Source organism: Coffea arabica, chromosome 2c (genome assembly GCF_036785885.1).
Source record: "Coffea arabica cultivar ET-39 chromosome 2c, Coffea Arabica ET-39 HiFi, whole genome shotgun sequence".
Classification (NCBI taxonomy): domain Eukaryota; kingdom Viridiplantae; phylum Streptophyta; class Magnoliopsida; order Gentianales; family Rubiaceae; genus Coffea; species Coffea arabica.
In genome coordinates, this window is record NC_092312.1 from 12,822,579 (window position 1) to 12,846,032 (window position 23,454).

The following is a 23,454-nucleotide window of genomic DNA, read 5'->3' on the forward strand; positions in this document are numbered from 1 at the left end:
TAATTTATGGTATGATGGTTGTTTTAACTTTTGATTTTAGTTACCTCTTTATCATCTGGGGATTAGGATGTCTAAGAGGATTTGTACTTACCTCTTAATAGTTGTGAATTTATTCAAAATCAAGTTCGTGCGCGATTAGTGCAGATATTAGAATGAAGTTATTTTTGAATGAAAAAAAAAAATTCGGTCACAACTTATTTCTTAGCTAGTTTGATACTTTGACCCACAATTGTAAGTTTTTTTTTTTTTTTTGGAAAGAATGAATTTGATTTTATCTACACTTTCCAAGCACTAATTAACCTGCCATCACCTCAGCCTGTTAAATTTCTCCACCCAATCAATCTACATTTGAGAAATAAATCTGGACTTCAGGGAAAAAAAAAATATCTGGACTTTAGAAAGTGCACCATAAATCTTGCACGCTAAAAAGGCATAATACTTCTCCTAATCAGTTTATCTGTTTGTGTCTGTTCAGTCATGGAGTAATGAGTTCCTCGTCTTACGATTCCATTTCCAGCTGCGGTTTCTCTTTTCTACTCATGTCAGGAAATCAATCACTTGTCTCATCTCAAATCTCTTAGTTCCTTTCCGGCCCATATCTCCATCACTGTTTGTTGTTGACAAATACTGAGCCGCAACAATCACCGGTACCATATTTTCCACAAGCGCTTGTCAACAAAAAGTTTATCATGTATGCACTTTCATTTGTAAAACATCTGTCAACGAATTGACAACCATCATAAGAGTTGTAAATTCTCAAAGCACAGTCTAACCAGCTGCAGGATCTCAGAATTGGAACTGCTATTACCACCCTCTTATATGTCAATGATAATTAATATTAAATTTTACTTTTAATTGCAATAACAACCACCTTGTGCTCTGTTTTTGAAATAAAATAGACTCTGTGTGGATTAGGTATTTTTAGGAGGGACGGATGGACAAGGGAAAGAAGGAGGATAAGGAAAAGGAAAAGAGAGGATGAGGGAAAAGGAGGAGGAGGGGAAAAAGAGAAGAGGAAAATGGAGGAGAGGATGGTTGTTAGTGGTGGTAAGTGGAAGAAAAAAGAAATTTAGGGTTTATTTTATTTTATTTTTTAGTATATTTGAGATTGCATGTTTTTGGACTTATTTTTAAAGTTTGTTACTAGTGATCCTCCAAACAAAAACAGTTTGTGGGAAAAATAACAAACCCAAACAAAATAATAATATATGTGTTAAGTTGGTTTTACGTAGATTACTAGTTACTTGTTTTTTCCTTTCATTTGATCTACTTGAACAAATTGGCATGCCATTCCGTTGTGTCCATTTCTATTTTATCAATGAAATGTTCAAAAAAGCTTACAAAAAGAAAAATATTAACTAATTTAAATTTAAATTTGAAATTTAAACTTTGATATATATCATATATTCAATCGTAATAGTATATATACTGTTAGCATATATAAGATTTACACAAAAAATATATATGTGAGTCACTCCTTAAAAAATCAAAGCAAATGCAGTTACCAAATTGGGATAATTTGAAAAATCTCCCCTGAGATTTTTGAAAGTTGCCCTGACCACTCTCGAGATTTCAAAAATTTTAAAGACCTCCTCTGTCATAAAATTGGATCCAATTAAGGGTGGTAATTGGGTCGGGTGCCCGCGGGTGCCCACCCCGCGGGGGTAGAAATGGGGCGGGGCGGGGCGGGGGCGGGGATGGGGGCGAAATATTTACCCCCGCCTTAAAACGGGGCGGGCGATGGGGCAACGTACACCTGCCCCATTTCCCGCCCCGTCCCCCGCATAAAATATATATATATATATATATATATATATATATATATATATATATATAAGATGTTTGTCTAAAAGCCTTAATGAAAATGTAAATACGAGAGCCTAATGGAACAAGAATTCTTTCCATGGCCTATGATATCGTTTATAAGCAGTTCCAACAACCATGAGTTTGTTTTTCCCTTCATTTTGTTGATTTTCTCTTTTATGTTTTCTATTGATCTTTGCCTTTTGTTATTCTAGATTTTAACTTTTCTTGGTATTTTTGGTTAATGTTTGGAAATTCTTTTTCTCTCCTATTAGTTCTAAAAAATGCTTGGACATACGAGGAGACTTTTGCTTTTCATAAGTTAATTTTTTTATTCGCAGGGGACCGCGGGGAACCACGGGAAAAACGGGGCGGGGGCGGGGCGGGGGATGGGGGATGGGGGTGGGGAACGGGGGGAGTTATTTGACAACGGGGCAGGGGATGGGAGAAGGATCCCCTGCCCCATCCCCGCCCCATTGCCCTGCCCCACCCCCGCCCCATTGCCATCCTAGGTCCAATGCTTTGTGCTTACATCAAACCCAGTGAAATGATTGTAGTAGCTTTACAGCTTACAAAGTATTTGACAATAACGTGGACTGAAGCAATTATATTAGTAACTAATTGAATAAACAGAAATAGTACAAAAAGGAAACAAATATTTTAATTTGCCGTAAGAAAAAGGGCGCCAATTTCTAAATGATCACAATTTAAAACTAAAAAATTTCTAACTTGCACTTACAACTACAACATTGTTCTTGATGTTGAATAATGCTAGTGAATTTAAAGATTCACCTCTAAGGCTTAAAATTGTTATTCCAATTCGTTGTTGAAATTAGTTTTCTTACTTGAATTTTAGTAATTTGACGCCAATTCTTGAATCTAAATTCTCTAAAATTTGTCCTCCAATTGTTTGTTGCTACCCTTATATAAGAATTCTCGAAAGTAGCTGTTCTAAAAAGCCATTGCAAATAGTTGTAGAAGCCTCATGTTTGATGCTTTGCATTTGCCAACATTTGTACTCACACCTCCTAAATTTTGACTTTGTTTAACTAACAATTTATGCATATGAGGGGCATTTTTCGAATTACCTTTTCGCTCTCCTAAATCTAATTTTTTTTATTGTTTAGTTTTTTGAATTGGGCTTAACTTATTATAAGCTAATCTGTTTTAGAGGAGGTTTTCAAACTTTTAAAACTTGAGAGAGGTCAATGCAATTGTTAGAAATCTCAAAAGGAGGTTTATGAAAGTATCCCTAACAATTTTATGGGTGCCAATATCAATTTTCATTTGAAAAAAAATAAACTTGTGTTGTTTATCAAATACTTGGCCATCAAATGTCAGGGGATGACAACAGTTCCCCGAATCCCTCAAAGTCCTTGGTTAGTAAAGCATATGAATGTCAAATGTGACGGTTCATGCATAACAGTTATCAGGTAGTGTGACTTTGACGTTAGAGTGGAAGGAAGGAATTTTTGCAGAGTGATATATCCAAATCACTCAACCTCAATCAATCAGAACTCTATGTATGTCTTATATAGCAACTCAACTGTTCTCATTGTCAAGCACGTAAAATAGTCTGCACCACTCAGTCCCAATTGACCCGTCAACAACAAAAGCTTCCGCACCTACATACATAAAAAATTTAAATCAGAAGGCCATTGATTCATCTTTGTTTGATGGATCACTGAATGTAAGAATGTTTGCTTGATCATCATTGGAATTGTTGCACTGTTCGCAATACTGTGCTCTTATGGTGTGTCAACTGTCAAAAGGCTGATTAATGCTAAAATCCTCTTTGTTATACGTTAAGGTTACAACTTATGCTTGATTTATATTCATCTTGTTCTAGAGAGGAATGGATTGGGTAGCTTAAAAGAGGGAGTGTAAGGGAGAAAATTTGAATTCCAAAACTTTCATTTATCGGATTTGTCTGGTTAATATTTAATAGATGGTATAATTTCACAAACCTTCCCTGAGATTTATGATAATTGTATATAGTGCCGCTTGGGTTTAAATAATTACATAAAGCTTCCCTAGAAAATACTATGAAGCTCACTTTAATTTGCTGATGTAAGCAAAAAATCTCCATTGAAAATCCTAAAACGCCCTTAGATGATTATCTTCCGGAAAAACAAAATTCCTTAATAACGTTAAACTCAAAACATTACTCACATATTTGTATAAAGTTGATTATCTACTAAAAAAATATTGATACTTACTTGACCAACAAAACTAATTCAATAAGAATCTACGTGTGGAGGAAACTAATGTTTTTATTGACTCTAAAATCACTAATATATGGAGTAAGATTGGGTTTAATTTTTGTGGGTGTCTACAACAAGATAGAAGTTTATCACTCTTATTCTTCTTTTTTCATTTTTTACTTTTTTCAAAGGATTTACTAAATTTAATTTACAATACATTAGTTCTCTTCATGGAGACTTTAAATTCAACATTGGATGAAGGTTATTTTTGTCATTTTAGACAATGTGGGGAGGTATGTGTAATTTTTTAAACTTGAAGGGTACTGCCTAAAATTGTTATAAACCTTAGGGGAGGTTTGTGAAATTATCCCTTAATAGATTTGTCCCTCTCTTGTCAAGATGTTATGTTTTGAACTTTATTTTTTTTTTCTTTGAAATTTCTAATGCCCACATTGCAAATTTTGGGTGAAATTTTTTATATCGTTCAATCATGTTTTCCCAAAAGGTTAAATCTACCAACATGAATTTCTGATTCTAAAACAGGATTGTCTCACCAAAGGTCTGCAAAAAGAGCAACTTTAGCGGCAGTATGTAGGCATCAATCCTTATTTTGCCTCTCGCCAAATACAAATTAATTAAACCGACCGATGCACATTTGTGTACACACAACATATTAACAGCTAGCTTGTAGATGTGGGTGTAGAGCATTGATGGTATGAACAAGTGATTTGTTTGAAGAAAATGTGAAGAATATGTCAAAAACGTGAAGAAAAAATTCACAAAAAGATAAGTGATTTTCGTGAGAACTAAAAACATTCACTTCTTTCCTTTTGGGGTCAGATCACCTCCTTATTCGTGCAAAAAGGAAGATCACCTTCCCAAAATAGTACAATCCGAGACAGTGATGCATTCAGTCAAGACAAGGAGGTTGGTTGCCACTAGTCCCCACAAAGTTGGGTCACAAAACTTCATCTCATGGTAAGGTGGTTTTTACTGTTTCGGGAGTAGGAAGTAGAGGTACACGAATGCCTAATGCCCTACTTAGATGAACATGGGAGGACTTCAAATTTTGCAGAGCAGCTAACGTCAGATATGGAACTTATTCTGCACTCACATTTCTACAAGCAATTGGCTACTGCAACCAGTAAGGATGCAGTGTGGAGGACTTATTCTGCCTTTGAAGATAATTCCAAGCGGTAATTCTTGTTTTGATTGACAACACACTGCAGATTGCTCTGTGCAAATAGCCAATCAAGCTTACGTTCGTAACGGGGATTGGAGGGAATCCCATCTCGTTGATCGTTCAATTAACGCCCGCTTGCTTGCTTAGACCTTGAACCCTAATCGATAGTATCCCTAAAAAATTTTCCGGGGAGTATTGAAAATTTTTTGAAATATAAGGTAATTAAATTACCGAAGTTTGAAGGTCCAAAATAGTTGTAGGTTGCGTGCAAATGCTCTCCCAGTGAGGAAAAGAAAAGGGTTTGTTTATGAACAAAAATTACCGATCCAAGAACAAAGGGATTGATTCTTCTCAAACTCTCGTACCAATTCACGTATAATTAGCATGAAGTTGATCATCAAGTTTTGACAGTTCCTTGGAAAGACCTAAAACATGTGAACAAATTTTTATCTTACGCGAAATCCATGTGCCAAGAATTTGAACATGATTTTAGACCAGGAAGGAATAGCCTCTGAGACCTCCAGTCGAAAATTCTTTCAATTTTGATGTTCGGAAACAAATAGCACCCTTTCATCTATAGTTTGTTTTTTTTTTTTTTTTTTGGGGTTTAAGCTCATCTACAAGATTTTACCCACATGGAATGAGAAAATTCTGAAATCCCTCAACAATCAATAGCACTTTGATAGTTAAGAACCATAAAGAAGTACAAGCATTTAATAGTACACACTTTTAGCAATGGACCATAGCGTCCTTTGTTTATCAAAATGTGGCAACATTTCCTTAATTTCAAGCACAGGCGAGATTTTGTTCTAGCTTGCAAGTTAGAACTTAGAAGCACCTTGCTTTGCTTATGCAAAAAGCAACACGAATTCTGGCATAATTTATGAAGATGATGATATCACAGACGTTGGAAGACTACAAAAACCACAAGAATTGCACACGCTTGCTAATTGCATCTATCTATCTAGTTTGCACAAATGGCCATAACGAGTCAAAAGAACAAGAAATTTTTTTTTTTAAACAAGCTAACAAAATACTTATGTAAATCAGTCTAGAGATCGTTATAACACATAATGAAACTTTCCATGACACAAAAGTCCAACAAACTCAAAGCTAAAGACTAGAGAGCCCTATTTAGCTAGCTACGGAAGAGTCAGAGAGCGAGATATAGAGATGCAACAAAAACAAGGCAAGTGACGAATGGCTGATCCCCTCTCTTCAACATCCACGAGTCGGATAAATCTGCAATGCAAATTCCCACCAAAATAAAAAGTAAAAAAAAAAATTCCGAAAGAGTAAGTTATCATAGGGAACAAGAACATTATAGCAACATGAGTACAAAAATATTGTACTAACAGATGAGAGTTGTAGGATTAAAGCATTCAAATCAAATCAATAAAAATTACGCAAGCTTCTAAAATGAAAGCATACTACTCGTAAATTAAGTACCAAATCAATAGTGGTGTCATGAGATGAGGAAGTTGACGTGCGAATCAAGTAGTAGAATGCACCATGCTGAAGAGGCTGGAGAGTGACACCCCATTCATTGGTCATAACAGGCTGACCAGAGGAGTGTACCAGCACTGCATCATCTCCAAATGCTTCTCTCACGTTAAAGAATGCACTCGTCACCTCAAACGCCACATCGTTGATAAAAACGGTTGATTTTGTAGGATCAGCTGAGCCCGTTTCACCAACACCTGCACCGTCACCCATTGAATAATCAGCACCTTTCTTTTTACCACCCCCGCCCCCCCCCCCCCCCCCAAAATACCAAAAAAGAAAAAGGCAAAATGAAGAAACACTTATAATTTAGTATTTTTCATGCTCATCATTCACACAGGGATATGAAGAGCCAATGCAGTAGTCAACAATCCATGCAGACGTTCTTAGAGACAAAGATCATAAAACTCGGGCAAGAGACAAATCTATCCTTGTCTTTTTTTCTTACCATGACGAGTATGTCCACATGCTGCATATAACAAATGAATGATAAATAGGAAAAAGTAGATCGAACAGTATCCATCAATCACTTCCATGAAAATGCCCCACTTGTGCATACTGCTTCTGCATTAGCATGATAAGGGACAAACATTTATTCTCATTCTTGTTCCAGAATTCATCTTCTAAATTTGTACAGATCAATGATATGATTCCCATGTTCAAAATAAAAAACTAGAACTAGTTATGAATTATATGGGACATACGAAAATCTGTGAAAACAAGTGAGTAGACCAGATGGTTCATTAATTTCTAGGTGGTAGCCTATGCCATTAATGGTTAAGCTAAGAAAATACTACTTGATTTAGGTCAGGGAAATAATGCTCAATTAAAGGATAAAACTTGAAAGAAAAAAAAAAGATTATCAAGACTTAAATACCATGAACGTGATCAATGCTTGACACGGCAGCTACTCTTGTGGGAGAAAAAATGCTTTGACTAGTAGTAATTGGAGGTGTAGTTAAAGCAGTGTAGTTTAACTGTTGCTGCAGCTTAATCTTCTCATCCTGAACCTTTTTGGTGGGCAGATGGTTCATCAGCAGCAAATCACTAAGCAAGATACTAGAAGAGTTTTGGATGGTATTATCAGCCAGATGAGAAAGACTTGGTGCATCAGAGAAACAAAACCCTTGACTAAAAGCAGCAGGAGGTGTTGACTCTGCAGCAGAGGGTGGCTGTTGCACTGGGAAAAAGAAGGGTGCAGGCAAGAATTCAGCACTGTGGGATTGGAAAAAGTGCTGGTTAACTGAAGCAGTTGGAGAACTTGATGTATCAAAAAGGTTCTTGGGACCGAGTGAGAGGGTTTTGTCTGCTGAATTTTGAGAAGACTTTTCAGAAGAGGATGAAGATGATGAGAGAGAAGTAGTTTTGGTTGCAGGAGGAGTAGATGTAATGTGAGGGATTTGTGGAGGTTGTGACTTGGTGGTGCTTTGGAAATGGCGCTGCTTGTGCTTGCTTCTTGATTTTCTGTTCTGAAACCAATAAAAGACATTGGCATCTCCAACTTGTCCATATTCTTGCAATTGAGCTCTGATTTTCCTTATCTCATCCCTTGGAGGGTTCACCATTCCCGAGTTGAAGATAGCTTCCAGTATCCGTATTTGCTCCGGCCTTGGATTCCATCTCGGTTTTGGTTCGGGACTCCTCTCTTCAGACCCTATCATAGTCGAAAATAAATCACGATAAATTGTTAGCCGTTTTCTCATGTTAAGCTCAAGAATTAGAAACAGATAAGTCAGAAAAGAACAACTGTAAGTTAAAAAGCTACATAACAATCAGTTTTAGACATCTCAAGTCAGAAAAATTTGAAACCAGTGAATGCAAGTGACTCAATGATTGAATGGAATTACTACCTGATGATGCACAGGAGGGGGCTCTTTGGCAACCGTTAGAGATGAGAGAAGAATTGATCTCGTGCTGCCATTGGTGCTGAGAGTTGCAAGGCTTGGACTTAAACATGCTAGGCCAGTGTCTATTTGATGAAGCCATGATGATAGCTGGGAACAACTGTCAATTGTTATGTGGGATTCCTCCTCACACTTGAATGGACAAACCTTATACTGGTATACTATCTAGGAATTCAAACAGAAGAAGAGAAAGAAAGGACAAGTCTTCCTTTTTGTTGGCTTTGTGTCTGAAGAGAAGAATGAAACGGCTAGGCAAACATAACGTCTCTTCTTATAGCCATCCTCACCTACTCCTCCCCTTCAGTTTCATCATGGATGGATTGTCAATTAATAAAAACAGTCCTTCCTCCCAACCATGTCCCTAATAAAATATGCTATCATGTAGTAGAAAGAAATATAAAAAAGACAAAACCCACAACAGGAATCGCCTGTGGAAATGATTAACAAGAATAGAAAGCGAATTAAATATAAAGTGATCAAGAGGATGGAGTGTAGTACAAAAGACCCATACTTCTGAGTTCTGAGGAGTCCTTACTAGTGGAATTTTTGCATTAAAACCGAAATACTTGTTCACTACTCAAAAGTACAAGGCCAATCCCCCCGGAAGAGAAGCAAAGAGAACATTGAAGAAGCACATGCTTGGGCTTATATTGGAATCTTCTTCATCAGAGACGGAGTAGACAGACAGAGAGGAGATCTAAATGCAAAATATTGGAGATGGGGTGTGGTGTACTGCTGTTGTGGGGTGCTGCTTCTGATCACTTTGTCTGTTTGTAATATAAGTGTTGCATTTTTATGATGAATCTGCAAGATTTTCCAGTTTTCTATGGAGGGATTGATTCTTTTTCTTTATTTTTTGTTTCTTTTCTTAGGGAGGGTATTAATGGAGAGGGTTTAGAGATGGGTACTCTAGTGTGTGTGTGTGTGTGGGATTAATATTCTATTGTAATGGAACAGGCTGTTGCAGGAATAAATAAGGGGTGTGTGATGTGGTGCGGCACTGGCCTTGGGGTTTCTGAAAGTCAAGAAAGGCTTGTGTTGAAAAATTTGATTGTCTCAACTTTCAAGCGATGGTGAAAGATTAATTGCCAGTTTGTAGTGTTTTTGGGCACAGTAAGAAGAGTTTTGGATTGACTCGAGGGGCATTTTAATGTTCATTAAAAAAAAAAATTAGCAAGTAACCAGAAAGAGAAATTAAGGACTCGCTAATGAGGATTTTTATCTTTTGTTAGTAAACTATTAGCGAGGACTTTTAATTAGTGACACTATACTTCTCTCATCTTCTTTTGGTAGCCCTGAAGTTTCTGGTTTCCTTTCTTTTGTCGTCATGAGGAAACATTTTATTACTCTTAATTTGAAGTTGTACAAGGATGCAACTAACTAAAGGCATAATTTACCATCAAAATAGGCCCTCATATAATGAGCAAAACTAGTTAGCTTGCAATCATCATGTCAGGCTGCTATATGGTTATAGCTGAACAATTAGGTGAAATTCGAATTGATGTTTCAAGATCTTTGCAGATTTTCGTTCTGCGTTCGGTTTCAAATTAGTTTTGTGTTCTATTTGATAATTATTTTTTTTGGGCGCTGGACCAGACTTTGGCCTCACTAGTCTCCTTTAGTTGACCACCAATATCAGAAAATGATGAATTCTATGGTGTGGGGTGGTGAAATGAGGAAAGTGGTACTGAAATTGGTCCATGGTCTCACCACATTGACACTTTGACATATGATGGTTTGTCATTGGCTCACTCAGAACTCACAAGTCACAAGAATTGGTTATGTTATCACCGTCAACTTTGTTGGTGCAGCAGCTACAAAATCCCTTTTTTTTTTCCTGTAACGATGATATTTGTATAATCTAATCTATTATATTTTATAAAAAAAAAGAATTTAAAAAAATTGTATAAGGCGCTGACAAATTTACAGATCCAATTAGATAAAAAAAAAAAAAAATGCTCTAACACCTCATTTAAATTTTTTTCATTACAAATAAAATTCAAACTCCCAAATTACCATCCAAACAAAGACTGGATTCCTTTTTGTGGCGAATGGCTCAGTGGTTGCTACACAACCCGTACTTGCATAATGGTCTGCTTGACAACGGGTAACATGGTGTCAGGAAATGGTTCTAACACCAACAGTGGCCATTTACATTTTGTGCCACATATTGTAATTTTGCTGTTACATGTGCACTTACAATTTTCCCTTAGCATGCAAGACAAGGGGTTTTGTTTTTTTCGAAAGTGAGCTCTTTCGCACTGTAAATTTGGACAGGTAATGGCAGAATAGTAAATAAAGGACCATTTGAAAGGTACGCAAGGAGGGGTAACAAAAAAAAAAAAAGAAGAAAAGGTACAGAAGGGAGCGAGGGACAAGTGACATTATTATGACTGATTGACAAGCAAGGTGGTTTAATTGCTCAAAATAGTTGATTTTGCTCTATGAGTTATTTTCGTGCAGGATGGATGCATTCATTTACGCTAAATAAAGCTCATCGACGAGCAACCGGTCCTCTCTTTTTATTTATTTATTTTTTTTGTTGTTGTGGTCAAACGGTCCTCTTTGGATTGATATTTTTTTTGGAGATTTTTTTTTTTTGTAAAAAAAAATGTACAGTAACTATCTGATGTATATATAATAAAAAGATAATTGAAAAATATACTCACGAAAAATATAATTATTTTAATAAAAAATTTCAATCCAAACACCAAGTTAGGCGATCGGAAGTAAAAAATATTGTCGAATAAATACTAATTAAAATCATGCAACTTTGACAAATGTTTTTCTATTCCGTGCATTAATTTGTTAGAACCTATCACATATACGTCACTATGACACTTCCATGGTTGCACATATATATAGGACCTCAGTCATCCTAAGTTATAAAGATAATTAGCTTGATTAGCATGTGGAAATGTAGCATTTAAAATATTTCTGATTGGCATGGAAAAACTAGAAACTGGTATAAGCTGCATTGTAATTGCACTTGTTGCAATCTGCTCCTACAAATTATTTATCTTGTACCAAGTGAAATATAGTAACGAATGCAAAATTTGTCTTTCAAAGTAAAACTAAACATATGGATCGAGTATGGAGTTTGGACCCTTTTTGTTTCTTTTGCTTACATCCTCCAATTGAAGCTGCATCGATATCCCAAATAACCAGACATGAAAACCGGCCATCTAAACGCGGATTATTCAGGTCTTGGCTTGAAATTAATTTCATAACTATGGCTTTGACTGAAGGAAATTAAAGTAGTGGACTCTTCTTCTTGATGACAGATTTAGTCAGAAACAAAGAAAAAAAAAAAGTTGGAAGGACGTTTGTTTACTTTAATGTTGTTTTGGTTTTGAGACCTAACCGAAATCGAAGTCCAATGAAACATTTATCTCCTCTCTCTCTCTCTCTCCCCCTCTCCATATATCTTGTGTTTATGTGTGTGTGTGTGTGTGTAGATCGTACTCAACTTCCCATGCAAAGAGAAGAGTGAGAGACAGAGGGCGAGAGTTAATAAGGAGAGCGAGTAATGGTTTGGTCTACGTGGTGTCGGTGCGATTCCGACATGCAAAGCTCAAACTCCCAACTCTCATGCCTGCTATTTCCTCAATCCCCCCCATTTGCCCGACTCTTCTCACTTCTCATTGCAAAACATTTTCTTTTTTTTAATATTTGTGTGTGTGTATGTGTGGTTTTAATTACCTTCTGTCTTTGCCACTGTTGTTAATAGCTTCCTCATGTGTCAATTGCATGCACACAACTCAAGCAGGGACTCAAAATTTAATTTAGATTAAACAGGTTGGGGGATAAGTTTCAACTCATTAATCATTTTATCGCAATATTTATATCAGCCCAAATCACGTTTGATTTTGAGGGTTTTCAAGGTTTGATTTGACATTTTCATGTTGGCCATGACGAGTAACTTGAATTTCGATAAGACAATGCAACACCATGTCAACAAGGAAAAGATTCATCATAGCTTTGTACACTTTATGTCCAAACGCGTACATTCTCATCTGTCAGTTTATATGCTCATGCAAATATGCCCAACAATACATCTGTTTGATTAAATGATTATTTAAGAAAATAATATTATATTATAATAATTTTTGTGATGTGATACATATGAAAATAAAAATATTCTTGAAAAAATAAAAAAAATATATCTAAAACTTGTATTTATGATGTAAGAAAAAAAAATTTCTCATACATGCATAAGAGGTTATGGAGTATATTTGTTAGAAAACAACAAATCCTAGTCAGTCAAGTTTTTTTAGTGGACGCATGTCAACTTTTTCACCATACCATCCTCAATCTTCTGGCGTGATAACAGTTCTTGCCCCTTTTTTCAGTTATTAATTTCAAGAAGTGGTAAATAAAAATGTTGAATTTTCAGTTCTCAATTAAAAAAATTTGGTATGCTCAGTAACTAAATGTACTTTCAGATAGCTAGTGGGAAAAGAAAAGCGGGTTTTCACTTTCCCTGGTTTCCTTGGCCACATAGTCTTCTGCTACAACACATTTGTAATTACTGAAGCGTGAGAAAATTATTGAGATGGAAAGTGGCTTCTTTGGGGATGGTATTTGCACTTTGTGTCTCATCTAATTCAGATATAGACAGCGAAGTTACACAGAGAAGGTGCAAAAAACGCACTATCTCATCACAAGTCTCTCAGAACTGAGGAGGCTCACGGCCAATACTTGATATGGTAGTGGTTAGTACTTTTTTCTTTGTAGCAGCAGATTACTAGATTTTGTGTTTGAAGACGTCATTCACTCCTCTCTCACTAGTCTTTTAGTCTTCTTCTTCTTCTGCCAAACGTGTGCACGTTTTCTTCGTTCATCATCCGATCATCGTAGTGGGGAATGGCCGGTGAAAGTGATCTTCTGCTGCAAACCGTAGTAGCCGTACGTGGTGAATTTATTGACCCTTCAATTCTTCAGCCATACCCAAGTATTTATGTCACCTTTTTCCTCTTCACATTATCCTTTCTTTTTCTGTTTCCACCGATTTGTCTGGACCAAATATGTCACATCTATGTACTAACTGGTTACTATTTATACGTGACATTTAATTTTGGAAGTGACTTAAAAGTTGGTGCAAAAAAGTGCTAATTAAGTTAGTACTAATAAATCACTGGGCCAATGGTTCAGTGACCACCAAGAAGGGACTTAAGTCACTCCTTGAACCCTTATCAGCAGCGAAAAAAATCTAAGAGTTGTATCATAACACTCCCTTGGTCTAGTTGGGTCCGTATACCCACTAACCCCTACCACAGCCTCCTTAGGCTTCCCCTCCCCTTAGATTATGATAGAAAAAGTTAGTACTAATAACTTTGTCTTGGTACGTACTTTGTTGAGATGCAGAGAGTTTATATAATCCTCATTAGTCCTTTCTCTTTAACTTAATTGAGGAAAATTTTTTGTTAGTTATGTTCGAGAGTTCGAAGTTTTGTCAAATAAATTTGAGACATATATTATTTTTTTATCAGCTTTTTTCCTGTTCTATACTCACCAAAAAAAAAAAAGGTGTATATATGTCCACTGTGATAAATCTAAAATTATCATTCACCCTCTCTCAATTGTAAGACTTTAGCAGCACAAAATAAGCCCTCTTATGATTGAAAAGGATAAGTACCGAATCCACCGCTTATTATGTACGTTTAAGGCACATAATAAAAGAACCATTCGAACCAAATTTTGTCATCTAAATTGTTTCAATTTTATTAGTTTTTCTCGCATGTTCACCCCCTAAATTGTCTATAGCTCTCCTTCCCTTTTGCATTGCACACTCTAGATTTTCTCAAATTTCTTTCATTCTTTACATTTCCCCAAAGAGCAATAAAATATTTACCTGTGCTCTATTGCAAATTTAAAGATTACCTAGAGAAATAGAGAGAAATAACTTGAACTTAATTTATCGATCTGTCAGTAAGTATGAATGCGTGTATTAAAAGTATGTGCGTATTTATACAACTTTGGAGCTGCTACTTGAAGTTTTGATTTTCTCTCCATTACTTTTAATAACTCAAGAACAAAAGCAGCTTATAGGAGTAGTGGTAATTTCGCAATCAATTTGCGAACGGCGGAAGCGGTAACCTTGCTTGGCGCGAGTCTTTCTATGTTTAGCAGCAAATTCTAAGTGCTATCAACAAACCGGTAATCGGATCGAAGAACAAAAGGATCAAACAACAAACAATGTTCAAACAATGTACATCCCACAAGTCAAAACCAAGGCATTTGGTCTAATTTCAGGTCAGACTAACTCTACTTTGCGCTCTTAAAAACATATACCATCACTTTCCACTTTGCGTTCTAAATTTCAATTTTAAACACTTTGCACCCTAAACTCTTAATTTTAGACACTTTGAATTCTAAACTCTCATGTTTGCCCGCCCCCCCCCCAAAATTTAAATCCAATCGATAATTACATTCGCAAAATTAATGAGAGAAAAAATGGTGAAAATTGATGATAATGTACTGTTTTGTTCTAATTATAATCCCTTAGCTTTTTTAACCATTTTCAACACATTATCATTAATTTACATGGTCTCAATCACTAATATTGTTAGCAAAATAAACGAGATAAAAGATGGTGCAAAGTAATGATAATGCATTGTTTTATTTTTGCTACGATATCTTGGCACCTTTTGACCATATTTGACATATGATCATTGATTTGTTGGATCTTCTATGCATTTAATTTTGCTAAAGTTATCATTCATTTGATGTAAAATGTGGATAAATTTGAGAGTTTAGGGTGTAAAGTGTCCAAAATTAAAGTTTAGGGTATAATGTAAGAAAGTGATACAAGTTTGGGAGTGTAAAAGTGGAATTAATTAGTTCTTTCAAGTCTATTTTTTGGCAAGTTTTTATCAAGAAAAAATTGAGGAGATCTATTCAACCCTCATAAGAAAAAATTATTACCTAAAGTAAATGTGAAGTTCTCTACATTCCATCTAGTTAATGAAATGTTGCTCCCAAATTCAGGGTTTGAATTTTGGATCTAGCAGTTGGGGGTAGGAAGGATGTCGGGAGGGGTGAAAAGGTCAAAAAAAAAGAATAAATAAAAAAATAATGTAGAACAAAATGAAGAACTATCTATAATTGAAGATGTCCAATAGGATAGTGTTGGGGAACTATCTATATTACCACTACTAACTACTAACTACTAAGTAGTAGTAGTAGTATAATTTGACCATGCACATGATCACAATGAATGTTCCTTTTTTCTAATACAATTGGAGATCAGATGGGTGGGTATGTGTGTCTTAGCGAGAAATGCGCTAACCGCATTCACTAAATGCAAACGTGCATGCAGTAAATACACTACATGTGTTTGCTTCAATGCACAAATAAAATATTGCATCTTCAGTGCCTAACTGCAATTTTGTTGAAATAATGAAGACCACGAACTGAAATTTTTTTTTTTTTTTTTTTATAAAAAAAACCCTGAAAAAAAGTAAGAAAGAATAAAGAATGATAAAAGTTTTTTTTTTTTTTTGGCCCTAGAATTTCCAAGAGCGACAGGAGAGAATGAGGGATTGGTGACTCAACTGCACTGAAGACAAAACGTAGCAGCAGCAATGTTAATCTCAAAACCAGAACCAAGTGGAAACAGCTTCCAAGACATTTCTGAGCTAGTTTCACATATCGCAATTTAAGGACGAATCCAGAGGGAAATACCCTCTCTTTTTTTTTTTTTCCCCATTTTCCTTGTTAAGAAAGGCTACACGACCGATATTTGCTTTAATTTTTTTTTTGTCTGCTTAAAATCAATTCTTCAGGGCTCCTTTACGAAATCGATAAAAATAGATTCTGGGTTGTGATTTCTCCTGGAATCTAATCTTCATTTCTTTAACTACTCTTATTTATTATTATTATTATTTATTTTTCGACCTAAAGCCAAAATGGCTATTGGGTTATGTCTATAATTATGTTTAGATATTTTATCTATCTGGTCATAAGGTAAGAATTTATGGTATCCAATTTATTTCTCTGATCGATCGGCGAATCACGGAAAAACCCAGCAGTAAATTTTTTTTTTTTTTTTAACAATAATCTGCTCTTTTATCATCTGGAAAAAATATATTAATCCTGGGAAATTGGGTAGGAGTTAAAGAAACCACCTAAGCAACTTTAAATAGTTTCTCTTTGACAAACTGAAGAAAAAAAAAAAGAATTCACTTCTGATTTTAGATATTTATTCATTCATTCAGAAAATGACAACCGAATGATGGGAATGTCAATATTTGAAGAATTCTATAAGATTGCTTAACAAAGCTGGGAATGTCAAACATGTCAATAAAAAATGGTTTTGGCCGTTAATTATCGGTAATGAGTTTCTTAGCATATATTCCAAGGGATTAAGAATCTTCGTGCATTTAACGTGTCCCGATGAATCCCGGCGGTATTGCCCCCACATAATAAAGAGAACTGAGTAGCTTAATCCTGTTTAAGGAATTGAATTAGACTTTAGACATATTATTCTGATTCTCAACAAAGACATGATTATGGCTCCCTAGGCTAAGTACTCTTGGTTTATTGGAGTCTTTCTAATGTGCGGATACACGATATCAAAAAATAAAAAACATATGTTAATAAGGACGAAGTCCATTCAATCACTATTTGTGAACTAAACAATTCGCCATTAAGAAATCTTTTATATACTTGCAGTGTATACATTATCGATCTTATAGTAACTAATCTCAATTTGAATTTAAAATTAAAATTTTGCACGTGAAGTACTCATTCAAACCCAATAATATATGCATTGTGATATAGTATAAAAGATTAACCCTCGTGAAATACTAATTGTCTTCTTGTTCGCACACATTCATTAACTCTCCTTGACGATAAGCTTTTCACCTCAACGAATCCTCTATACCACGCCCTGTTTTACATCCTATCCCACTCTTTCTAATCATGCCAAGTATCCATTTATAAACAAAATCCTAAAGCAATCCAACTCGGACCATATTTAATTAGTTAACCGATTAATCGGGCAGAAAAACTTAATCTCTATAACCGGTTATCAATTAAAATAAAAACCCAATCACAAAATTAGAGATTAAACAAGGGAAAAAAAATCATCCCCAAGAAATATATGTGGATATTATTAAACAATAATGGAATTGTGTGGTAGGACGTGAAACCATAAGGATATAAGACAGTAGTGATTTACCCAAGAAATTAATATGCTCGAGCAAAAAAGACCATCCCTCCAATCTGTTGGAAATTGGAATCGATACCAAGCCTTATTTTGATAATGATAAATAATTTTGTTTTAGTGCACGAAATATATTCCATGCATTTCTTGGTAATTTGAATCCTGCAAGGCGGTGGGCTGAAACGTCAAATGCGTTACCATGATGCGGATTCCATTTCCAACATTGCACATCAGCAACCGGTTCCTTGTCTCTATCACAGGCCCAAACGGAAGCACGACGCTATTGGGTTTGGCGGACTTTCGACATGCCGGAATAGCATAGCTTGTGCAATCAACCAGCCAATATCTGTCCCCAGATTAGTCGGAAAGAATAATATTAGTCTGGTTAGTGTGATATTTCGCTTGAAATCTTCGGTTCCAGATTTCGCCTCTGTATTGTCTGCCCCATCCTTATTTATTTAGCTTCTAAGTGTATTGATTAATACTTCTTAGAATTTTATTGTGGATAAGTACAGCGATTAATAACTCATAGGATTCTATTGGTGATAAATCCAGCATCACAATACACGTATCAATAAATAAATAAAGACGGGACAGACAAGACAAATGATTTGAAGCGGTGATATTGTGACTTGACTCTTGATGTCTCTTCTCACATTTGGAGTTTCTCATAAAATCAAAAATGCCAATAACTAACTTTTTTTTTTTTTTTTTTTTGAAAAAAAAGGATGTCAATCATTACTCATCAGTTGATAAAACAAAAAAAAAAAAAGTAGGTAATACTGCCTTGAGAACTCTTAAAAAAAAAAAAAAAAAAAACCTACCTTGAGAGGAAGTTGTTTGAAAATAAAAAAGAAGATTGAACCTCTGTTTTCAAACTCGGATCGGACCGGCCGGTCGAACCGGTTGAACCGGGAACCGGCCAGGTAGCCGGTCCGAGTCACATTAGAAAACCGGAAATTTAAAACCCGGTCAAAGCCGGTCAAAAACCGGGTTTGACCGGGTTTGACCGGGAAAAAACCGGTTTTTCCGGTTCAACAGTATTTTTTTAAAAAAAAAATTCAAACTTTTTAATATTATGTTTTGACCCCCTAAATTGTTAAAACTTATTGATATACCTCAAATATTTGATACTTTATAAATATTGTCCTAAAATTTGATGTTATTTTTCAATTAAATTCATAATTTTAATTCTAAACTTGTTAATATTTATTAAATAATATAAATTGCTACTTGATTGTTCTAATTTCTTTGTATTTTCTTGTTAAATATATTTGAAACATCAAATATATATGAATATGCCTTTATTAATATCAATATATTATTAGATATTATATATATAACATTTTAATTTTAAAATAATTTTTATTTATGACGTCATCCGGTTCGACCCCTATCGACCCCCGGTCGAACCCATTGACCCCTGACCCCTGACCTCGGCCGAGTCGCTATCCGGTCCGGTTCTGAAAACATAGGATTGAACCCATAATCTTCGCAGTTTGCCTTTTAAAGGAGGAGTTAGAAGTGGAAAAGAGTGCTGAAATGAGTCAATTAGAGTGAGAAGGGGTCAGAGGCAGGAAGAGAGGAAATGGTGCAGTAGTGCAACTATAGCAATTAAGAGTCCAACGCCTATATTACGTTCTATTACCAATACAAAAGAAACACAGTCTCTCATTTTCTAGTTTCTCCTCAACTCATTATCTAGAACGAAATGTTTCTTAACATTTCCAAATTTAAGGACTACGTGAAAATGAATGGTTTGAATTCCAGAAATTAGCACCCATTGTAATTGTATTATGAGAAGCTCTTTTAACAGTTTCTTGTATGTGATGAAAAAGGTGTACATATACATTCAACATTGTAGCAGCAAATACTACAACATCTGATAAGAATATTGAATAATAGAACTGGAGGCACCTGGAGTGGCCTTCCATATCTTACCAAAAAAAAAAAAAAAAAAAAAATTGAAATTCTTCAATTGGCGAAACAGATCAAAATTTAGAGGAATGCGCAAGGCCTAATTCGCTTCTGGGGCTTTTTCTTCACTTTAGGTGGGCGCAAGGCTACCTTTATTGCAGTATCGAACACAGCTTTCACATTCTGAAAAAATGCCATCAAGAGCAAGTTAAAATCTCGTCATAATAATTTTTTTTTTTTGTGGGGATCAAAAATCTAATTTTTCTTGAGATTGTAGAGCACCCCTTATAATTCCATCCATTATATACTGCTAGTAACATTTAGAATAGTGTATGAAATAAATTTCGTAAGTACTACTAACTGAGCAAGAAAAGCCTGATCATGTATAACTTTTATTTCTAGGCTATATTATACAATCAAGAAATTAAATGTATATATGGCAGTAAAGGTATCATGTCAAGTTACCTGTTGAGTTTTTGAACTGCACTCGACATATGCAACAGCGCCAATCAATTTCTTTAATTCCTCACCCTGGCAAAAATAAAAATTATGTCAAGAAAGATTTTTTTATGCCAAAAAAAAAAAAAATTTGGAAAAATCAATATGAGAATGCATTCCAATCACAGATGCTTACTTGGGTTGTTGAAATAGGTGTGGCGCCTGGATGATCACTCAAGTACTGCTTGTCTTCTCTTAAGTCTGCACTTCAAAATTAGGGATCACATCAGCCAAAAAGGGCATGAAAAAGACCAATTCAAGCTTTGAAAAAAAATTATAGACTTTAATTTTTTTTTTCCTTATGAAATATCAATTTCATGTATAAAAAATCGTACTAATATTTTATTTTATACAACTTACCGAGTTTAGTCCCCACCAGCACTATCGGTATGGTTGGCGAGTAGTGCCTTAACTCTGGAATCCACTGTTAGATATAAAAAAAAAAAAAAAAAAAAAAAAGAGCAAGATTTTCAATATCCAATCCAGTGCGCAAGATTTCACTTTCTATGTTATCAGAAGTCAATTCGGAATCAAACTTCATAAAATTGCCAGTGGATCCTCTCCCTCTAGCTGTCTTTCGCTCGGTTGGAATCTCTTTTAATACGAGTTAGAATAGAACTAGGAGTAGGAGATGAGAATTGACCAAAAAAAAAAAAAAAATCACTTGAGGTCAATTAGAAAGGAAGCATCCCTCTAACATTTTTTTTTCATTCGAAAAGATTACATACACTTGCAGGTATATTGGCAGTATCATAGACTTAATTTCTCGCCTCTCCTAGAGAGGATAAAACTCTAATTAACACACAACTACTCTTCCAGCAGTCTTCCATTGTCTTTCGTCAAACAAACCTTTGTTCTTGTATCTATTTCTTCTAATCATGTAGTATAAACTATGATTTTACTCATATGAGAGCTAATATAATTACTAATCCTTTTTATCCTGTTTTATTAGCTAACAGTTAACACACCACCCTTACACACCTGATCTGATTCGAAACAACTGAAATTTTGTAATATCAAAGCTGTGGTAGTATTTTATTTTTTTATTTATTTTTTTGCATCAATTCCTTTCCTAATCCAAATGCAAGCTTAACTTATAATAGAAGAACAGTTAAGAACCTTTTTGTATATATTCTCGTAGCTGGCCTTGCTAATGAGGGAAAAGGCTAGCAGAAATACATCGGCACCTCTATAACTTAACGGCCTTAGCCTGTTGTAATCTTCTTGACCTGCAACGCATAGATTCAAGAATATAGATAGTGTCGCTTCTTTTTCTTGTTTCCATAATCATCTCTCAAGTGTAGAGCAATAGATAGATCAGCATTCAATTATCAGTACCATATCTTTTCTTCGCCCTTAATCAAGAAAAGTACAAAGTAATTCTATAATTAAGCGCTGCTGCAACTGTGAGTTTATAAAAAAAATCATCTGTTTCTGTTTAAAAACAGAGAGGAAAAATCTATTTCAATACTGCCATGCAAATGATCTCAGCAAAGCACATAAACGAGAAAGAACAATTTACCTGCAGTATCCCACAGGCCAAGGTTCACCGTACTACCATCCACCACCACATTGGCACTGAAGTTATCAAAAACTGTAGGAACATAATCCTGTCATAACACAACAGGAAAAAGAAAAAAACAAAACAAGTGCATAATTCAGTTGAAGAAATAGAGATTAATATTACTGCTTACCCAAAATATCAAAAAAAATAAAAAGAAAAGCATAAATAATGCTAGGTCTAGCTAGATGATCATTCTGGAAATCGTACCGTCGGAAAAGTATTACTCGTATAGGAAATGAGCATGCAAGTCTTTCCAACAGCCCCATCTCCCACTGTTACACACTTTATAAATCTTGCAGTTGTCATTCTTGGTGCTCTTCTTAATTATCAGCTGAATTCGCTAATCTAGTTCTTGTAATGAATGACTAACTAGCTAGTACATATATATGTGCAACTGATTCCTCTGTGCTTTCAATGATTGTCTTTTACGAGGAAAACTATTAAGGAAGTATTGATGAAATCTTAAAGAAAATTGTAGTGGAGGGGTTGGCATTTAAAAACTCAGGCATACCACCTAGAAAATGATATGATTGCTTTCTAGACTTTTTCTTTACTTTGAGTTGAAGGCCAGAGGCAGACTAAATGTAGCAAAGTAGGTGTAGTGCTGGTGTTGGTTGGTTAAGTGTTTGGGAAGGGATTAGAAACAAAGAGGATTGCTTGATTTACTAACCTAGTATGATTGTCTACGCAGAAAATATCCCAAAAGAAGTGACCTAAAAGTGATATCTCAGGGTGGTGTCACCCATTACTTTCAGGCTGCCTTCCAGATCTGAACACATGTGGTTAGAAGGAGGCTAAATTAGATTAGAGCCCATTCAAAGATTTAAACTGTAAGAAAAATGAAAGATAATACTCCCTCCGTCCCGTTTTGTTAGTTTTGGTTTTTTTTTCACACAGATTAAGAAAGTGTAATTAATTTGGTTGGAAACATAAATTTAGATTAATAATTTCCTAAAATACCCTTATGCTAATCACGAAGAGTGCCAATTAATATCAGTTACAGCTAATGGGTTAGTATTGGAAAAGCTCAATGTATTCAATGTAGTGGGTTAGTATTTAATAACAATGTATTAATAACAAGATATTTAATAAGGGTATTTTAGACAATTTGAAAGATTACTACATTCCTTAATGGGAAAGTGGACTACAATTTGGGACAAATGGAAAAGGAAAACAAGACTATTAAAGTGGGACGGAGGGAGTAAAAGATTTATTTTCAACAATGTGTGCCCTGAGATTAGTAGTTGGCATACAAACACAACTTACCATTTGGTGTACACACGTCGACAATTTTAATACGCTTAATTAATTTGAGAATTTTTTTATTTTTTGTTTCAATAGTTCATAAATTAAGTGAGTGCTTCAGATTTTTATTTCTTGCTGTAACTTGAGTCGAATCAAATCTAGCTCGAAGCATGTAAACTTTTTATTTCCTTGTGTGTCCCGCTTTTTCTATCTTAAATTTTTGGTATAAAAGCAAGCTTAGGATTCGAAGGTTGGGCGATGGGGAGGATATTCTACTATTCGAAGCACATTACGACAAAATTCATATTCCAAGTCCTGACAACTCTGATTTGTTGGTTTGTGGCTTGCAATTTAATGCAATAAAAGACAAATATGAACTATTTCAACAAGAAATTGTTACACCAAAAAAAATAATGATAAGGTCAAAAAATAAAAAGTAGGATTTCATTTCCCAGTATGATAGA

The 23,454-nt window shown here is 35.0% G+C and overlaps 2 protein-coding genes across 2 annotated transcripts; both read right to left on the bottom strand.

The window, feature by feature from the left end:
* Nucleotides 1-6,176: 6,176 nt before the first annotated feature.
* LOC113722026 (WUSCHEL-related homeobox 9) lies at nucleotides 6,177-8,845 on the bottom strand. Its single transcript, XM_027245641.2, has 4 exons — nucleotides 8,544-8,845; nucleotides 7,571-8,347; nucleotides 6,640-6,890; nucleotides 6,177-6,432 (listed from the first exon to the last, which is right to left on the bottom strand). Exons 1-4 carry the CDS (start codon nucleotides 8,677-8,679, stop codon nucleotides 6,409-6,411), a joined length of 1,188 nt encoding a protein of 395 aa, XP_027101442.1. The 5' UTR covers nucleotides 8,680-8,845; the 3' UTR covers nucleotides 6,177-6,408.
* Nucleotides 8,846-19,530: 10,685 nt separating this feature from the next.
* Nucleotides 19,531-22,212, bottom strand: LOC113726096 (rac-like GTP-binding protein RAC13). The gene is made up of 7 exons (XM_027249628.2): nucleotides 21,953-22,212; nucleotides 21,704-21,791; nucleotides 21,301-21,410; nucleotides 20,542-20,605; nucleotides 20,318-20,382; nucleotides 20,149-20,214; nucleotides 19,531-19,866 (listed from the first exon to the last, which is right to left on the bottom strand). The coding sequence occupies exons 1-7, from the start codon at nucleotides 22,049-22,051 to the stop codon at nucleotides 19,765-19,767; spliced, it is 594 nt and encodes a 197-aa protein (XP_027105429.1). The 5' UTR covers nucleotides 22,052-22,212; the 3' UTR covers nucleotides 19,531-19,764.
* Nucleotides 22,213-23,454: the final 1,242 nt, after the last annotated feature.